The 16,747-nt window shown below is 37.4% G+C and overlaps 1 protein-coding gene across 1 annotated transcript in view; it reads left to right on the top strand.

Annotated features, from left to right (window-relative positions):
* Window positions 1-16,747, top strand: part of CPD (carboxypeptidase D) — a 66,353-nt gene that overhangs the window by 36,087 nt on the left and 13,519 nt on the right. Inside the window, exons 8-13 of the mRNA XM_025851139.2 lie at window positions 1,165-1,274; window positions 6,056-6,158; window positions 6,627-6,769; window positions 8,351-8,520; window positions 12,603-12,926; window positions 14,710-14,905. Of these exons, the coding sequence (XP_025706924.1) occupies window positions 1,165-1,274; window positions 6,056-6,158; window positions 6,627-6,769; window positions 8,351-8,520; window positions 12,603-12,926; window positions 14,710-14,905 (1,046 nt within the window). The remainder of the gene's footprint in view (window positions 1-1,164; window positions 1,275-6,055; window positions 6,159-6,626; window positions 6,770-8,350; window positions 8,521-12,602; window positions 12,927-14,709; window positions 14,906-16,747) is intronic.

Here is a 16,747-nt window from a genome sequence, read left to right as displayed (position 1 = left end):
TGGTGGGAGAGTAGGCATGTGTAGCTCAGGGCTCTTACCTGAGAAACAACCCTAACTTCTTTATGCCCTATGGGGAGCATGAAGGGACTTGATATCATTTACATATGTTTTAAAGCATCACTTCCTTTATCTTAAGTCATGAAAAATCATACAATGCAACTCCAGTTGACTAATTTCTAATGTGAGCATAAGGGAAATGTTTAGCATTTTTTACTGAGTGTAGGGCAGGGCCGGCTCTGCTATTTATACATTAGTCATTTAACCTCTCTGTTTTAGACTCCACATCCGCAAAATGAAGAGGATGGATTAACTGAACTTCAGGGATCCTTTCTTTTTTTTTTAATTTTATTTTTATTATTTTTTTTAAGATTTTATTTATTTGGGCGCCTGGGTGGCTCAGTCGTTAAGCGTCTGCCTTCGGCTCAGGTCATGATCCCAGGGTCCTGGGATCGAGTCCCGCATCGGGCTCCCTGCTCCTTGGGAGCCTGCTTCTCCCTCTGCTTCTCTCCCTCTCTCTCTCCCTCTGTCCCTCATGAATAAATAAATAAAATTAAAAAAAAAAGATTTTATTTATTTGTCAGTGAGAGGGAGAGAGAGCACAAGCAGCGGGGAGGGGCACAGGGAGAGGGAAAAGCAGGCTCCCTGCTGAGCAAGGAGCCCGACGGAGGGCTCGATCCCAGGACCCTGGGATCGTGACCTGAACTGAAGACAGTTACTTAAGCAACTGAGCCACCCAGGCACCCCTCAGGGATCCTTTCTTATTTTAAAATTCCATGATATTATAAAGGTCTGAATTTTACTAGAAAAGTATCAAATTTTGCTCATTTTTTCTGATCCTATGTATTATAAGACTGAAACTGTTTAAATTAAGCCTGTGTACTTCTGGTTTGGCTCTGACATAAATTATACCTAGAAGTTCAGGTAAATTCCTAAGACCTTTCTAGTTAAGGCAACCTTTAAGTGTCATCATAGCTATTTAATATTTCACTTATCCATTTGATTTTCCATTGAGGAAATTAGCAACTTCTTCATTTCTAATGAGGAAATTAACTTTGGAAAATTGTGTTGTTTCCTGTCTCTGGCAGTATTGTGAAAGTGTACTTTATGTTGATGATCCATCTTGAAGGAGATAACATGATACATTTTCCCCTTTTCCCTTTGCAGGTTCTTTGGTAGTGAACTACCCTTTTGATGATGATGAACAAGGGCTTGCCACATATAGTAAATCACCAGATGATGCTGTGTTTCAACAAATAGCACTTTCTTATTCCAAGGTAGGCTTGTGTTTAAACATAAAATGCTATAAAATTGTTTAATTAAAAAAATGAATTGAAACAAAGTCCAGTAAGACTCTGGTCAAGTGCTTTCTTCTTGATTAAGCCTTCCATAATTCCTTTCCCTGATTCCTTTCAGTCAGTCTTAAGCGCTTTTTCTCTTGTTTTCTACCTCACTTTGAACATACCATGTATTTCCCCATTACCTTTAATCTCAAGTAATGTCTTTTTGTCTACAGTTTTTAGCGTAGTACCTGAATCATAATAAATTAAACATAATAAATATAAATTAGCATGCTGGTTTATTTCATTTGACCAGTATTTAAGTTATAAACCTACTTGTAGTCTAAAGTGGAGGTTGACAAGCTACAGCTGTAGCACCAAATCCAGCCCATTAACTGCTTTTATAAGTAAAATGTTACTGATACACGGCCACATCCATTTTTTTATGTATTGTCTATGGCTGCTTCCTCTTTCAGCATTTGAAAAGAAATGAGTGTAATTAACCATTGTTAGCAGAGTAAAGAAGGAAAACACAGCATTCATCTCAATAGGTGCAGAGGGTAAAGTTGAGTAGTTACAACAGACACGTTCAAGCCTCTAAAGCCTAGAACTTTTACCATCCGATCCTTTATAGAAAAAAATTGCCAACCACTAGTCTAAGCTATTGAAGAGTCTATCGTAACATATAGCAAGGGAAAGCAGGTAGATATTTATGTATTTTCTAAATTTTTTATAGTGAACACACATTACTTTTACAGTCAAAAATGGTATATGTATGTGTGTGTGCTTGTGTGAAATTTTAAGTGAAAAATTATTCTTAGATAACATGTTAAAAGTTGGGGCTTGGAAACTAGGACTGTTAGTTTCAATTTTTGGTCTTACTACGGACTCAGTCTGTGACTTTATTGGTTATAGATAACACTGCAACTCTTTGGTCTCTGATCACAGCCTTCTGTTATTTCACATTGCCCATGCCTACATCCTGCACAAGTGGACCCTGTGAGACTGTTGAGAGTTTCTAACAGGGGAATACATCTATTATTACACTTTAAGGAATAGCTGTCTTCTGTTTGGGCACACCATTGTTAGAGGGATGTTCATGACATAGAATATTCTACCCTCTGAATAATCAAAATAAAAATTAAGTGATCAGATTTTGTTCATATCCCCATCACATTTGGTGCCTGGTCTTATAGTTCTGCTTTTTATCCTCATTGTGATTTCAAGTTCCTTAGCCTCTTTTTGTATTTGAGAGAGAGAGAACACGAGCACAGTTGAGCAGGGGGGAAGGGCAGAGGGCGAGGGAGAAGCAGACTCCCCGCTGAGCAGGGAGCCCCATGTGGGGCTCCATCCCAGGACCCTGGGATCATGACCTGAGCTGAAGGCAGACGCTTAACCGTTTGAGTCACCCAGGTGCCCTTTTTGTTTTCTTTGACCTTTCATTCTTTTGATTTTACTTTCTATCCAGCTTAGACCTATGAATGTCCCTTTCAGTGATGCTCTCACTCACACCTTGGGATACCCTTTGGACATACCTGCCTCGCCAATGTCCATTCCGCAGTAATTGCCACCACCATCTCTCTTCTACATCCCAGAAAAGTCACAGGGTCATGGAAATTGACCACACTATCTATGCTCTCTAACCTCAGCAGAGGTTTATTATATTTTAAGTATAATGAAATTCAATGAATTCAATTTAGTGAAAGTGAAGAAACAGCTTTCTGCTGTACAATGTGACAGATATCAAGTGACAAGAAAATTTTAAGGAGGCATTAGTGGAAAAACTAGTAAGTTCTGAATAAAAATTAATTTATTTTAGTTAACAGTATTACACCAGTGTTAATTTCCTTGTTTTGATAATTGTGCTTTGATTACATAAGATGCTAACATTAGGGAAAACTGGCTCAAGGGTATATAAAACTGTACTATTTTTGCAACTTCTCTGCAAGTCTAAAATTAGTTCAGGATGGGGCGCCTGGGTGGCTCAGTCATTAAGCGTCTGCCTTCGGCTCAGGTCATGATCTCAGGGTCGTGGGATCAAGCCCTGCATCGGGCTCCCTGCTCCGCGGGAAGCCTGCTTCTCCCTCTCCCACTCCCCCTGCTTGTGTTCCCTCTCTCACTGTGTCTCTGTCAAATAAATAAAAAATAAATAAAATCTTTAAAAAAAATAAAATTAGTTCAGGAGAGAGCAAAAGAAAAGAAGAAAACTGAGTAGTCTCTTGTCTCCGCTTCCTTATTGTTCTCTCCTCTCAGTTTCCTGTCATCTGCCTTCTGCCTACATTGTTTTACCTGGACGTGCCCCCACAAAGGTTACCAGAAATCTGTTGTTGTTTTTTTAACTTTCTTGACCTCTGAAGTCTGACACGTTTGTCTTCTCCTCTTGATCTCTGCCCCATTGCATAGTAGAAAGCTCTGCTTTTTTTCTCTTTTGTTGGCTGGACATGGTCTCTTTTACTTTTTTTTCCCTCCATCTTCCATCCTCAGCCATTTTAACCATCTTAGCAATTAATCCAATTAGTTTACCTGTCACTACTAAGTAAATGCGTCTTTAAAAAACTGTTTCATAGAATGGGAATTATTGTAAACAGATGAAAAGATACAGGCAAACAACAAGAAGAAAATAAACCTAGAGAGCACACATCATTTAATATCTTGGTATATGACTTTTAGACTGTGTGTGGACTGAGACTGGACATCCTCACCCTCAGGCTTCTTGTCAAACCATTTGTTTGAAAAACTTAATTAGGTTTTTAAAAAATGATCAGAGTAGCGAGAATTAAAGGAGATGGCAAATGCACATGGTAAAATCAAAGGCCACAACCTCTGGGGGCTTGTGATCTCACACTTGGATTATTTCAGTAGTACTCTGATGGGTCTCCCTGGCTTTGATTTCTTTTTCACATTATTATTTGGATAAACTTCCTAGAGCCATGAATATTTTGCACATCACCCTTTCTTCAGAGATTTTTAGTGGCTCTTTATTACTCTGAGAATCAAGTCGAAATGTTAATAGCTACTTTCTACAACTATGGTGTCTAAAGTGAGGTTTATACTAGATGACCCATTAAGATGTAGGAAGAATATGTTAGAAATTCTATTTATATTTTTATTTTAAAGATTTTATTTATTTATTTGAGAGAGAGAGAATGAGAGATACAGAGCACGAGAAGGAAGAGGGTCAGAGGGAGAAGCAGACTCCCGCTGAGCGGGGAGCCCGATGTGGAACTCGATCCCGGGACTTCAGGATCATGACCTGAGCCAAAGGCAGTCACTTAACCAACTGAGCCACCCAGGCGCCCGTCTATTTATATATATATATATTTTTTTTTTTAAAGATTTTATTTCTTTGACAGAGAGAGACACAGCGAGAGAGGGAACACAAGCAGGGGGAGTGGGAGAGGGAGAAGCAGGCTTCCCACGGAGCCGGGAGCCTGATATGGGGCTCGATCCCAGGACCCTGGGATCATTACCCGAGCCGAAGGCAGCCGCTTAACGACTGAGCCACCCAGGCGCCCCCGTCTATTTATATTTTTAAATTTATCCCTTAAATATTCTTTCTTTTTATGCAGGTTTATATTATATGTATTGTATTAGTATAGTAGTACATCTGTGTAATTTATAACTGAATGGATAGATAGATACTGATGGAAATGAAGAAAGAGACATAGAAGGTACATGCACATCTTCAGTGAAAAAACCAGAAAGCAAAGGAGCATGTACCCAGTTATTACAGTAATCCAAAATAATAATTTTTATTTGATAAGAAAGCAGTGGGATCATAAGCTTGTAATTCATATGTTAAGTTTATGAAAGCATATTGTTTATATATTTTTTTATTTTAAATCCAGGGGGGTTGTTTATATACACATACGTACATATACATATGTGTGTGTATACACAAACACACACACACACACACACACACACATATTTTTAAGTAAGCTCTACGTCTAACATGGGCCTTGAACTCACTACCCTGAGATCAGGAGTCGCATGCTCTACCGACTGAGCCACTCAGGTGCCCCTGTTTATATATTTTAAAGTTAAATGGTTAATTCTCAGTAGTGGGAAAACAGGAAATTATTTTTCTTTTCATGCTTTCTATACATTTTTTTTTTCTATTTCCACAAGAAAGACGCTCTGGCCAGCAATCTTTCTCTTCTCTAGATTCCAGTAGCACTTCCTTGTGTCTTCACGGCAGTTTGTTTTACCCTTCCTCGGGCAAGCTATTGTCCGTGTGCTATGCTAGACACTGCTAGATGCTGAGGACACGAAGACATGCACTGTTTCAGGGAGTAGTGTCTTGTTTTTAGGGAAGAAAAAGGTGCAACCAGTTGTAACAGAGTACAGAATGCAGTCAAAGCACAGGGGGACCATCTGGAAGTGAGAGAAAGCTGCTTACTCCACATCATGTGTGAATTATCTTCGGGACTTTCAAGCTTCTTGAAAACATGAATATGAACACTTTTTTGTGGGATTTCTTTTTTGGAGAGGGACTCAGTTGGGTTTTATATTACTTGTAACTGCAAGTCGTAAAGTTTTATTTTTTTACAGAACACATTTAATTTTGATTTTTAAAAGTAGGTAACAAGTTCATATAGTAAACAATGAAAATGGCATAGAAAGTTATACATTAAAAAGTCTCAGTACTTCTCATGGCTCCACTCACCCCATTCCCACCTCCACATACACCCTATTGGTAACCACTTTTATTATTTTTCCTTATCCTTCCTGTGATGCAAACAAATATAAGTAAAGGTTCTTAATTTTTTTTTCAGGAAAATTCCCAGATGTTTCAAGGTAGACCTTGCAAGAATATGTATCCTAATGAATATTTTCCTCATGGAATAACAAATGGAGCTAGTTGGTATAATGTCCCAGGTAAACATTCTTTAATATCCAGGCCATATAACTTGATGGATTTTCTGTCCCCCCGGATGGTGCTGCTTCTTACTGATTTTTCAATTTTGAGAAAATACCATTCTTTTAAAAATATTGTTTAAATAATTTAAAACTTCAAATAACCTTTTCAGCTATCTTTTAATTTGGTACACTCGGAGTTTTCAGTAAAGAGATTGTACTAAAACTTTATGAAAGTGTTATATTTTACCTCTGGCTGTTACCAAAAAACCTTAGGTGTGCTAATAAGTGGGTAAGCTCTACTTGAATTCTTCTTGAACATGAAAGTCCAAGTGTCTTACCTATATGATAAGCATCAAGGATATTGTTTTTCAACCAATGCTAAGAAAAGATGGATTTGACTTTTTTACTGGGAATTTTGCTTACTTTTTGGGATCTGATCTAGTTCTACTTCTTCAGAGTTACTGATTCTAATTTTTTATCTGTTAGGTGGCATGCAGGACTGGAACTATTTACAAACAAATTGCTTTGAAGTGACTATTGAGTTAGGTTGTGTGAAATACCCATTTGAGAAAGATCTGCCAAAATTTTGGGAACAGAATCGAAGATCTCTAATCCAGTTTATGAAACAGGTAACTATTCAGGAGTGAAGTATGAAATTTCTCCCAAGAGCAAGGATACTTTTGTGTGTACATTTGGTTTTCACACAGTGATTTTCAAATACATCCTTCTGAATTCAGCCTATTCATGTTTTAGTGTGTTTATCTAGAAAATTCATGGATGAAAATGAGTTTATTTGTATGTATGGGGAGGAGTTGAAAATGATTAAACAGGGTGGTGGTGATTTGCTTTTAAAAAAAAAAGATTTCATTTATTTATTTGAGAAGGAGAGTGTGCACAAGTTGGGAGAGGGGCAGAGGGACAAGCCTACTCCCTGCTGAGTGCAGAGCCTGATGGAGGGCTCATGTGGGGCTCGATCCCAAGACCCCGAGATGATGATCTGACCCACGTCAGATGCTTAACTGACTGAGCCACCCAGACACCCCTGGAATGGATCTTTTAGAATAAGGATATTCTCCTATATGACATCTTCAGGTGCCATTATCTCACCTAAGAAAATTAATAGTAATTCTCTAGTATTACCTAGTTCCTAGTCCACATTCAAATTTCCCTCTCGTTTACCCCAGAATGTCTTTTCTTTTCTCCCCCCATCTTCTGCCCATTTTTATTTTTTTAAAAATTTTTATTGTTATGTTAATCACCATACATTACATCATTAGTTTTTGATGTAGTGTTCCATGATTCATTGTTTGCACTGGGTGTTATACCCAAAATGTCTTTTCATAGCCATATTTTAGAACCAGGATCTAGTCAAGGCTTATGCATTGCATATGATTATTACATCTCTTTGCTCACTTTAATCTAGAACAGGCTTTCCATTTTTTAAAAATGACATTTCCCTTTTATTTTTTTTTTAAGATTTATTTATTTATTTGAGAGAAAGAGAGTGCGAGCAAGCAGGAAGAGGGGCAGAGGAAAAGAATCTCAAGCTGACTCCCTGCTGAGTGTGGAGCCCCACCATGGGGCTTGAAATGGGGCTGGATGCAGGGTTCAATCTCTTGATCCTGAGATCTTGATCTGAGCCGAAATCAAGAGTCGGAGGCTCACCTGACTGAGCCACCCAGGCGCCCCTGACATTTCCCATTTAAAGAGGGCAGGATGGGGGCCGTGTAGGTGATTGAGTCAGTTAAGTGTCTGCCTATGCCTCAGGTCATGATCCCAGGGTCCTGTGACTGAGCCCTGCATGGGGGCTGAGCTGGGAGCTTCTCCCTCTCCTGCTCCCCCTACTTGTGCTATCTCTCTCTCTCTGTTGTGTAAATAAATAAAATCTTTGAAAAAAAAATAAAGAGGACAAGACAGTTTTCTTATAGAATGTCCTATATACTGAAATTATCAGATGTGCTAAAGTTTAAACAGTGTTATTTATATTCCTCATGATAAAGACAAACCTAGGCTATGAAAAATTAGCCTTTCAGAAACTAAAATATTTTGCTTAGTGGGTGTTTACATTTAGCTTTACTCTCAACTTCTAAATTCCTGTTTGTTCCACATGTTTACTTTATTATCAATCTGTTATTTTGGATATGAGCTCCCCAAATAATTAAATGATGATCTTGACCTTTGACATCTGGGTGTCCTTGTACTTTATCCAGGTTCATCAGGGTGTCAAAGGATTTGTCCTAGATGCCACAGATGGCAGGGGTATATTAAATGCCACGATTAGTGTTGCTGAAATTAATCACCCAGTGACTACCTACAAAACTGGAGATTATTGGCGTCTCTTGGTTCCAGGAACTTACAAAATCACGGCATCTGCTCGAGGGTGAGTGACTGAATACTTTGATATTAAGTGCTTGAGGAAAGACAAACATGGTTCTATTCTAGACGATTTTTGTCATAAAGCCCTAGAAAAGTCAAGCAACCTTGAGTTTGATGCTGGGAAGTTTAGAGCTGGTTACACATTTGATTCTCCTCCAGTGATAAAGTGAGTACATAAACTGTCAGATTTAAGAAATCTATGAAATTCTGCCCTTTGAGCAGTGGCCTCCTCCTCTCAGGTCCCCTGCCCCCTGTCCAGACATGAAGCTGTAGTGAGTGATCCCTTCACTGGCTGGTAACAATTCTGGGAAGTACCTGTTAGTTGGGAAAAAGGGACTCCTGTTGCGCTGCATACTTCTAGTTATGTTGTCCAATAAATACCACCACTTTACATTTGTTCCTTTTTAAGGTTTTTTTCACACTTTTTTTTCCCTATCCTCACCTAAACCGTCCTCTTTTTTTATTTAAAAAATGTTTTTAATGTGTGTATGGTTGACACCCAATGTTATGTTAGTTTCAGGTATACAACATAGTGATCCAACAAGTCTATACGTTATGCTCTGTTCACAAATGCAGCTAGTATCGGTCACCGTACAATGCTATTACAGTATCATTGACTGTATTTCCTGTTCTGTAACTTTCATCCCTGTGACTTACTTATTCTGTAAATGGAAGCCCATATCTCCCACTCCCCTTCACCCATTCTGCCCACCCACGCCCCTGCAACCATGTGTCTGTTTCTGCTTTTTGTTTGTTCATTCATTTGTTTTCTGAGATTCCGTATTTGAGTGAAATCATATGGTATTTGCCTTTCTCAGTCTGACTTATTTCCCTGAGTATAATACCCTCTGAGTCCATCATGTTGTTGCAAGTGGCATGATCTCATCTTTTTTATGGCTGCATAATATTCCTTTGTGTATGTACACCACATCTTCTTTATCCATTAGTCTCTCGATGGACACTTAGGTTGTTTCCATATCTTGGCCATTGTAAATAATGCTGCAATAAACATAGGGGTGCATGTATCTTTTCGATTTACTGTTTTTGTTTCCTTTGGGTAAATGCCCAATAATGGAATTATTGGATCATAGGGTATTTGTATTTTTAATTTTTCGAGGAACCTCTATACATTTTTCCACAGTGGCTGCACCAATTTGCTTTCCCACCAGCAGTGTAAAAGGGTTCCTTTTTCTCCACCTCCTCAACACTTGTTTTTTCTTGTCTTCTTGATTTTAGCCATTCTGACTGGTATGAGGTGCTATCTCATTGTGGTTTTGATTTGCATTTCCCTGATGATTACTGATGTTGAGCATCTTTTCATGTGCCTGTTGGCCATCTGTATGTCTTCTCTGGAAAAATGTCTATTCAGGTCCTATGGCAATTTTTAATCAGATTGTTTGGGTTTTTTTGGTGTTAAGTTGTAAAAGGTCTTTATATATTTGGGATATTAACACCTTATTGGGTATATCATTTGCAAATATCTTCTCTCATTCAGTAGGTTGCCTTTTTGTTTTGTTGATGATTTCCTTCACTGTGCAAAAGCATTTTACTTTGATGTAGTCCCAATAGTTTATTTTTGCTTTTGTTTCCTTTGCCTTAGGAGACATATCTAGAAAAATGCTTCTATGGCCAATATAAGAAAAATTACTACCTCTGTTCTCTTCTAGGATTTCTTTTATGGCTTCAGGTCTCACATTTAGGTCTTTCATCCATTTTGAGTTTATTTATGTATATGCTGTAAGGAAATGGTCCAGTTTCTTTCTTATGCATTGTAGCTGTCCAGTTTTCCCAGCACCATTTATTGACGAGACTGCCTTTTCCCTATTGTATATTCTTGCCTTTTTTTGTCATAGATTAATTGACTATCTATGGATTTATTTCTGGGCTCTCTATTTTGTTCCATTTTTGTGCCACTGCCATACTGTTTTGATTACAACAGCTTTGCAGTATACCTTGAAATCTAGAATTGTGATACCTCCAGCTTTGTTTTTCTTTTTCAAGATTGCTTTGGCTATTCGGGGTCTTTTGTGGTCCATACAAATTTTAATACTCTTTGTTCTAGTTCTATGAAATATGCTGTTGGTATTTTTTTTTAAGATTTTTATTTATTCATTTGAGACAGAGAGATAGAGAGAGAGAACATAAGCAGGAAGAGAGGCAGAGGAAGAGGGAGAAACAGACTCCCCACTGAGCAGGGAGCCCAACATGGGGCTCAGTCCCAGGACCTGGAGATCATGACCTGAGACGAAGGCAGAAGCTTAACCATCTGAGCCACCCAGGCACCCCTGCTGTTGGTATTTTGATAGAGACTGCATTGAATTTGTAGAGTGCTTTAGGTAGAATGGACATTTTAACAATATTCTTCCAATCCATGAGCATGGAATAGCTTTCAGTTTGTGTCATCTTCAATATCTTTCATTAGTGTTTTATAGTTTTCAGAGTAAAGGTCTTTCACCTCTTTGGTTAAGTTTTATTCTTTTTGGTGTGATTGTAAATGCGTTTTCTTAATTTCTTAATTTTTTTTGGTTAAGTTTTATTCTTTTTGGTGCAATTGTAAATGCATTCTTAATTTTTTTGGTAAAGTTTTATTCTTTTTGGTGCAATTGTAAATGCATTTTCTTAATTTCTTAATTTCTCTTTCTGCTGCTTTGTTATTAATGTATAGAAATGCTACTGATTTTTGGGTATTTTGTATCCTGCAACTTTACTGAATTCATTCATTACTTCTAGTAGATTTTGGGGTAGCCTTTAGGAATATCTATGTACAATATCATGTTATCTGCAAATAGTGACAGTTTAACTTCTTTACCAATATGGATGCCTCTTATTTCTTTTGTTTGATTGATTGATTGCTGGGGCTAGGACTTCTGGTATTATGTTGAATAAAAGTGGCAAGAGTGGACATCCTTGTCTTGTTCCTGATCTTAGAGGAAAAGTTTGCCGCTTTTCACCATTGAGTATGATGTTAGTTGTGGGTTTTTCATATATGGCCTTTATTATGTTGAGGTATTGTTGTGGTGAAATTTTCTTTCTTATTTCTAATTCTCTAAGAAAGGCAATTTTCATCTTTTTTATAAGTTTTATTTCTACAAAGACATATTTACTCAAAAAGAGAAAATGAACTTAGGACCTTTTCTTTGGAAAAAACTTAATTTTCTTTATCTTCCCCATCCTTTACAAAACACCTGACTGTTTAATTTGAAACTTACCATTTTTACCCTCTTGTAGTTTTCTTTTTTGTGTTTTAATAAGTGTAGATGTTACCAGTGGATATTTTCCCCTCCCCTTACTGGCTATCTTATTTCTGAAGAGTTAGTTTGGACATTAAGTTGAAGTAAGGGTAAGTACATGAAAACATTTATAGTTACTGCTACCTTTAAAAAAAAATTATTTCAAATATCTAGTGGTCTGTAAAATGGATGGATTAGAACTTCAACTAATGAGAAATGAGATCTTTTCTGTTTTTCTTCCATTTTGGCATATTAGAAATACAAGGGGCACCCGGGTGGCTTAGTTGTTAAGCATCTGCCTTCGGCTCAGGTCATGGTCCTGGGGTCCTGGGATCGAGCCCCGCGTCGGGCTCCCTGCTCAGTGGGAGGCCTGCTTCTCCCTCTCCCACTCCCCCTGCTTGTGTTCCCTCTCTTGCTGTCTCTCTCTGTCTGTCAAATAAATAAATAAAATCGTCAAAAAAAAAAAAAACAGCAAGATATCTGAAAAATAGGCTAGGAATCATGCATTTGGTAGATAATGTCCTAAGTTAGTACCTCTCAAATTTTTCCAGCCATACACTCTGATGACAGACAAGTGAACTCAGATTCCAGGAGACATGGGGTATTTACTGCAAATATGAACTTTCTTTTGTAATCATATACTTAATCTTAAAAATTCATTCACATTTTACAGTCTACCCATGTCTGTTCTTTGTTAATTAATGTTTAAAACAAATAATAAAGTATCACAAAGTTACATATTTGACTCTCAGAGAATTGATCTCAAGGATTCACGTATCCTCTGCAGACTTCTGTTTCCCCAAGGCCTGGGTATTCCCACTGCAGAAGCCTGGCTCTGATCTCTCCTTTATTACAGGTATAATCCAGTTACCAAGAATGTGACTGTGAAGAGTGAGGGTGCTATTCAGGTCAACTTCACCCTTGTTCGATCTTCAGCGGATTCAAGCAATGAATCAAAGAAAGGAAAGGGGGATAGCACCAACACTGATGATGTCAGTGATCCAACTACTAAAGAGTTTGAAACTTTAATTAAAGACCTTTCGGCTGAGAACGGTTTGGAAGGCCTCATGTTACGGTCCTCCTCAAATCTGGCTCTTTATCGATACCATTCGTACAAAGACTTATCAGAGTTTCTGAGAGGACTTGTGATGAACTACCCACACATCACAAATCTCACCAAGTAAGTGCTACCCTCTTGCTGCTTTTCTTTCTTTCCTTTTTTTTTTAAGAAGTTACATTCAACGTAAGCCATGTTGAATGGTTCTTGCGATTTATTTGGGAGCTTCATATAGAGAGAATTGGAGTTTACTTGTTTTGAAACAGATATTGCTTAGAGATCTTTCTAACACTGACCCTGAAGAATTTATGAGGAACATTGGAGGAGAATTACTTGTTAGATTAGCAATGGATGGTCTGTGCCTCCTGGAACTGTAAAATTACTCTTCCTGATGATTACTTTGACTGAATTAAAAACAGTCTCCACTTCTCAGCTGCATATTCATGTCCTGACTGTTACTTAGTTTGTTTTATTTTGCTGAGGGCAAGGGACAGATTTGGAACTGTTAGCTCACCTGTCAGGGATCATTCTTTTTTTTCAAAATGAAAAGGAAGCCTGGTTTCTGTCATTTTGTGTACTCTAGTCTCTATTCACAGTTGCTATTCCCCGAAGACTTAGGGACAGTATGGGATCGAGGGTCCTGGAAAAATATGCAGTACTGGCTTAAGTAAAACTGATGTTGAGCCAGCCTGTCTTCACTTTCTGTGGCTGCTCTGCCTCACTTTCCCTGATTGTAAATCTTCTCTAGGTCTTGTTACAGTTACTCGAAAATTATTTTCTTCATTTGTTGATTCCTATTGTCTGCCTATTGTGGGCTTTACTCTGCGTTTTTCCCTGAGCTTTGTATTTTAGTTCTCTACCACATACCTAATGAACATTTTCTAGCCTTTGACATTTTTACTTCATTTTTCTTCATTGGTCCTTCTAATATTACCAGTACATTTAGCTTCTCAAATACTGGTTTATAATGTTTCTAGATGCAAAGAGTGATATCTCCTTTGGAAATACCAATTACCTCTCTTCCTCAACTGATTCTTGAATATTTCTGCCTAATTCAGGTTTTAATATTGTCCATCTTAGTGCCGTATAGAGCTTATAGACTTTCTTATTTTAAAATAAACGAAAAATTGGACATTATTTTTGCTATCCATTACTTAGTTCATTTAAGTTTTTTTAACCTTCCAACTCAAGATGCACTTTTTAGTTAAGTATTTTCCCCCAAAATGCAACACCTGCCAGTGGTGAGACACAAGACAGTTTTAGGTGGTCCACCAATGGGCACTAAGTATCATTGAATAGAACTATGGGAAAACAATAATTTTTCTATTCTATTAACCCTTCTCAATTTAATGCTAATATTTTTTTCTATGTAACTCTTGGAAATCTCCCTTTGTATCAAAGAAAGCAGGCCTTAAGCTCAGAGCTCTTGAGCAAGCACAACACTTTAAATGATTTTTGCTGCAATACTAGTATTACATTTATAGTAAAGTATAAAGTATCTTATTTATGTAAATTAATTTACATTTAGAAAGTAAGGTTCTGTACATTTGTGTATATATAAATTCTTCCATAATAAAAAATTTAAGTGAGTTAATTTAAAAAACATATGTTAGCTAAATAGTAGTATTAAGATTATAGAAGGTAGGGCAAATATTGTGAAGATGGTCTGAGAATGACTGAATTTGGAGGAATGGTGAACCACGTCATACTCTTTCCTAAATCTGATAATATCTCACTTGTATTTGATTTTCTTTGGCCAAGGAAAACTAATTTTCTGACACAACGATTCATTCTTTAAAGACTTTTAAAGGCTTTTGATGTTTGTTTTCATGTCTTTTTTTAAAAATTTGTATGCCAACGTTAACATAATGCTTGATTACTTCTTTTTGTTTCTGATTTTTGAAAGTTTGGGACAGAGCTCTGAATATCGTCACATTTGGTCCCTCGAAATCTCCAATAAGCCCAACATATCTGAGCCTGAAGAACCAAAGATCCGTTTTGTTGCTGGTATCCATGGAAATGCTCCAGTTGGAACTGAACTACTTTTGGCTCTGGCAGAATTTCTCTGCCTAAACTACAAAAAGAACCCAGCTGTTACTCAAGTAAGAGAAGAGCCTGTTTTGACATGCTTTAGAAGGAAGAAGCTCAGTCACACATTGAGATCAGTGCACCATTAAAAAATTTTTTAGGGGCGCCTGGCTGGCTTAGTCGGTAGAACCTATAACTCTTGATCTCGGGGTTGTGAGTTCAAGCCCCACATTGGGCCTAGAGCTTACTTTAAATTTTTTTTTTAATTTCCTGTTGGATTTTACACAGAGGCACTTTTAGTGCACTACCACTTTAAAAACGGACCGTCTTTGTCTATACTCATTGTTAATAGTGTCTTTCTGTTATATTTCTTTGTGTGTAATTAAGAGGCATAGAAGAAAAAATACTAAAGATTTGCATTCAATCCTTTACTCCTTTATTTAATAGTGAAATTACTTTTCCAGTCTTTACTAACCAATTCTGTACATTCTAACTTGAGGGACTTCCATTGCTAGTTACTTATAATTAGGATACTATATTGAAAATGAGTTGGAAGACAAATAGTTTTTCTTTTCATTTAAGGAGTTCAAAATTATTGGACATCTTGACTGCTAAGAGATTTTAGAAAAGGCAATGTAGCATTGTCTACTTTAGCCACCCATGACTACAGAAAAGAACTTTGATCCAGAGGATTGGTCACTTATGATTGAGTAACCTAGTTCTGTGTTTTCTTAGAAAAAGGAAGGAAAGAGTGTGCATCTTTCTAGAGTACTCACTAATTGGCACTGTCTATAAAGACTTTAGGAAAGGGGAAAGGAACTAATATTTGTTTAATACCTACTGTGTGTCAGGTGCTTACACCAAGTACTTTACATGGATCATAATTTAATCCTCAATTTATGTTATCTTCATTTCATAGATGTAAGAACTGAGGCAGAGATATTTGATAACTTACAGGAGGTCACACAGCTAGTATGTGGTAAAACTGAGATTTAAACCCAAGTGTGTCTCACTCTAAAGTCTATGCTGTTTTGTTTTACCATACTGCCTCCCCTAAAAGAAATTTGGGGAAGAATTTATGTCATGATTAGGATCAGAAAGCACCTATGGGATTAGGTGAGATGAATTTACTTTGGCCGAAAATTACTTTACCATTTTCAGCAAAGCAAATTGTATTGATTACTTAATGTGAGTTGTAAGGAGTATCCCAAGGACATTTTTTTGTTCTTTTCTTAAAAAATGAGAGAGTATCTAGGATACTGGTTCTCAAGGCTGGCTACACATTAAAAACATTTAGGAAGTTTTTAAAAATACCAATGCCTGGGCCCCATCCCCAAAGACATCAATATTCCTTTAAAAACTCCTTAGGGGATGTCTGGGTGGCTCAGTTGGTTAAGTGTCTGCCTTTGGCTTAGGTCGTGATCCCAGGGTCCTGGGATCAAGTTCCGCATTGTGCTCCCTGCTCAGCCGGGAGCCTGCTTCTCCCTTTCTTCCCCACTTGTGCTCTCTCTCTTGCTATCTCTCTCTCTCAAACAAACAAACAAACAAACAAATAAATAAAAGCTCCTCAGGTTATTCTACTATTTGGCCATATTGCTACCTACTGATATTATGGTTATAAGAGACTATATGTCCTAGGTAAAATACCTACCAGGAATTTCAAAACTTCTAGTTTATGAGAATTTGCCTCACTGGTCTAATTAGGCTTGAGCTAGTAATCTTACTCTAGATTGCCATTTGTTTTGAGATAAGTAAGGGTCAGAATTATCTGGCAAGTTCAAGAAAATATACACATACCCAGAGACCTGTAGCAAAGGCCAAGCACGTACATTTTAGAAAAAAATCTCTCTCCCAGGGGAGAAAGTTAAGAACCAATGAATTTAGGGTCTCCAATATTTTCAATCTATAGACTATTT

Source organism: Callorhinus ursinus, unplaced genomic scaffold, assembly GCF_003265705.2.
Source record: "Callorhinus ursinus isolate GAN/ISIS: 27379988/994484 unplaced genomic scaffold, GSC_fseal_2.0 scaffold34, whole genome shotgun sequence".
Classification (NCBI taxonomy): Eukaryota; Metazoa; Chordata; class Mammalia; order Carnivora; family Otariidae; genus Callorhinus; species Callorhinus ursinus.
This window is presented reverse-complemented; position numbering and strand designations above follow the sequence as displayed.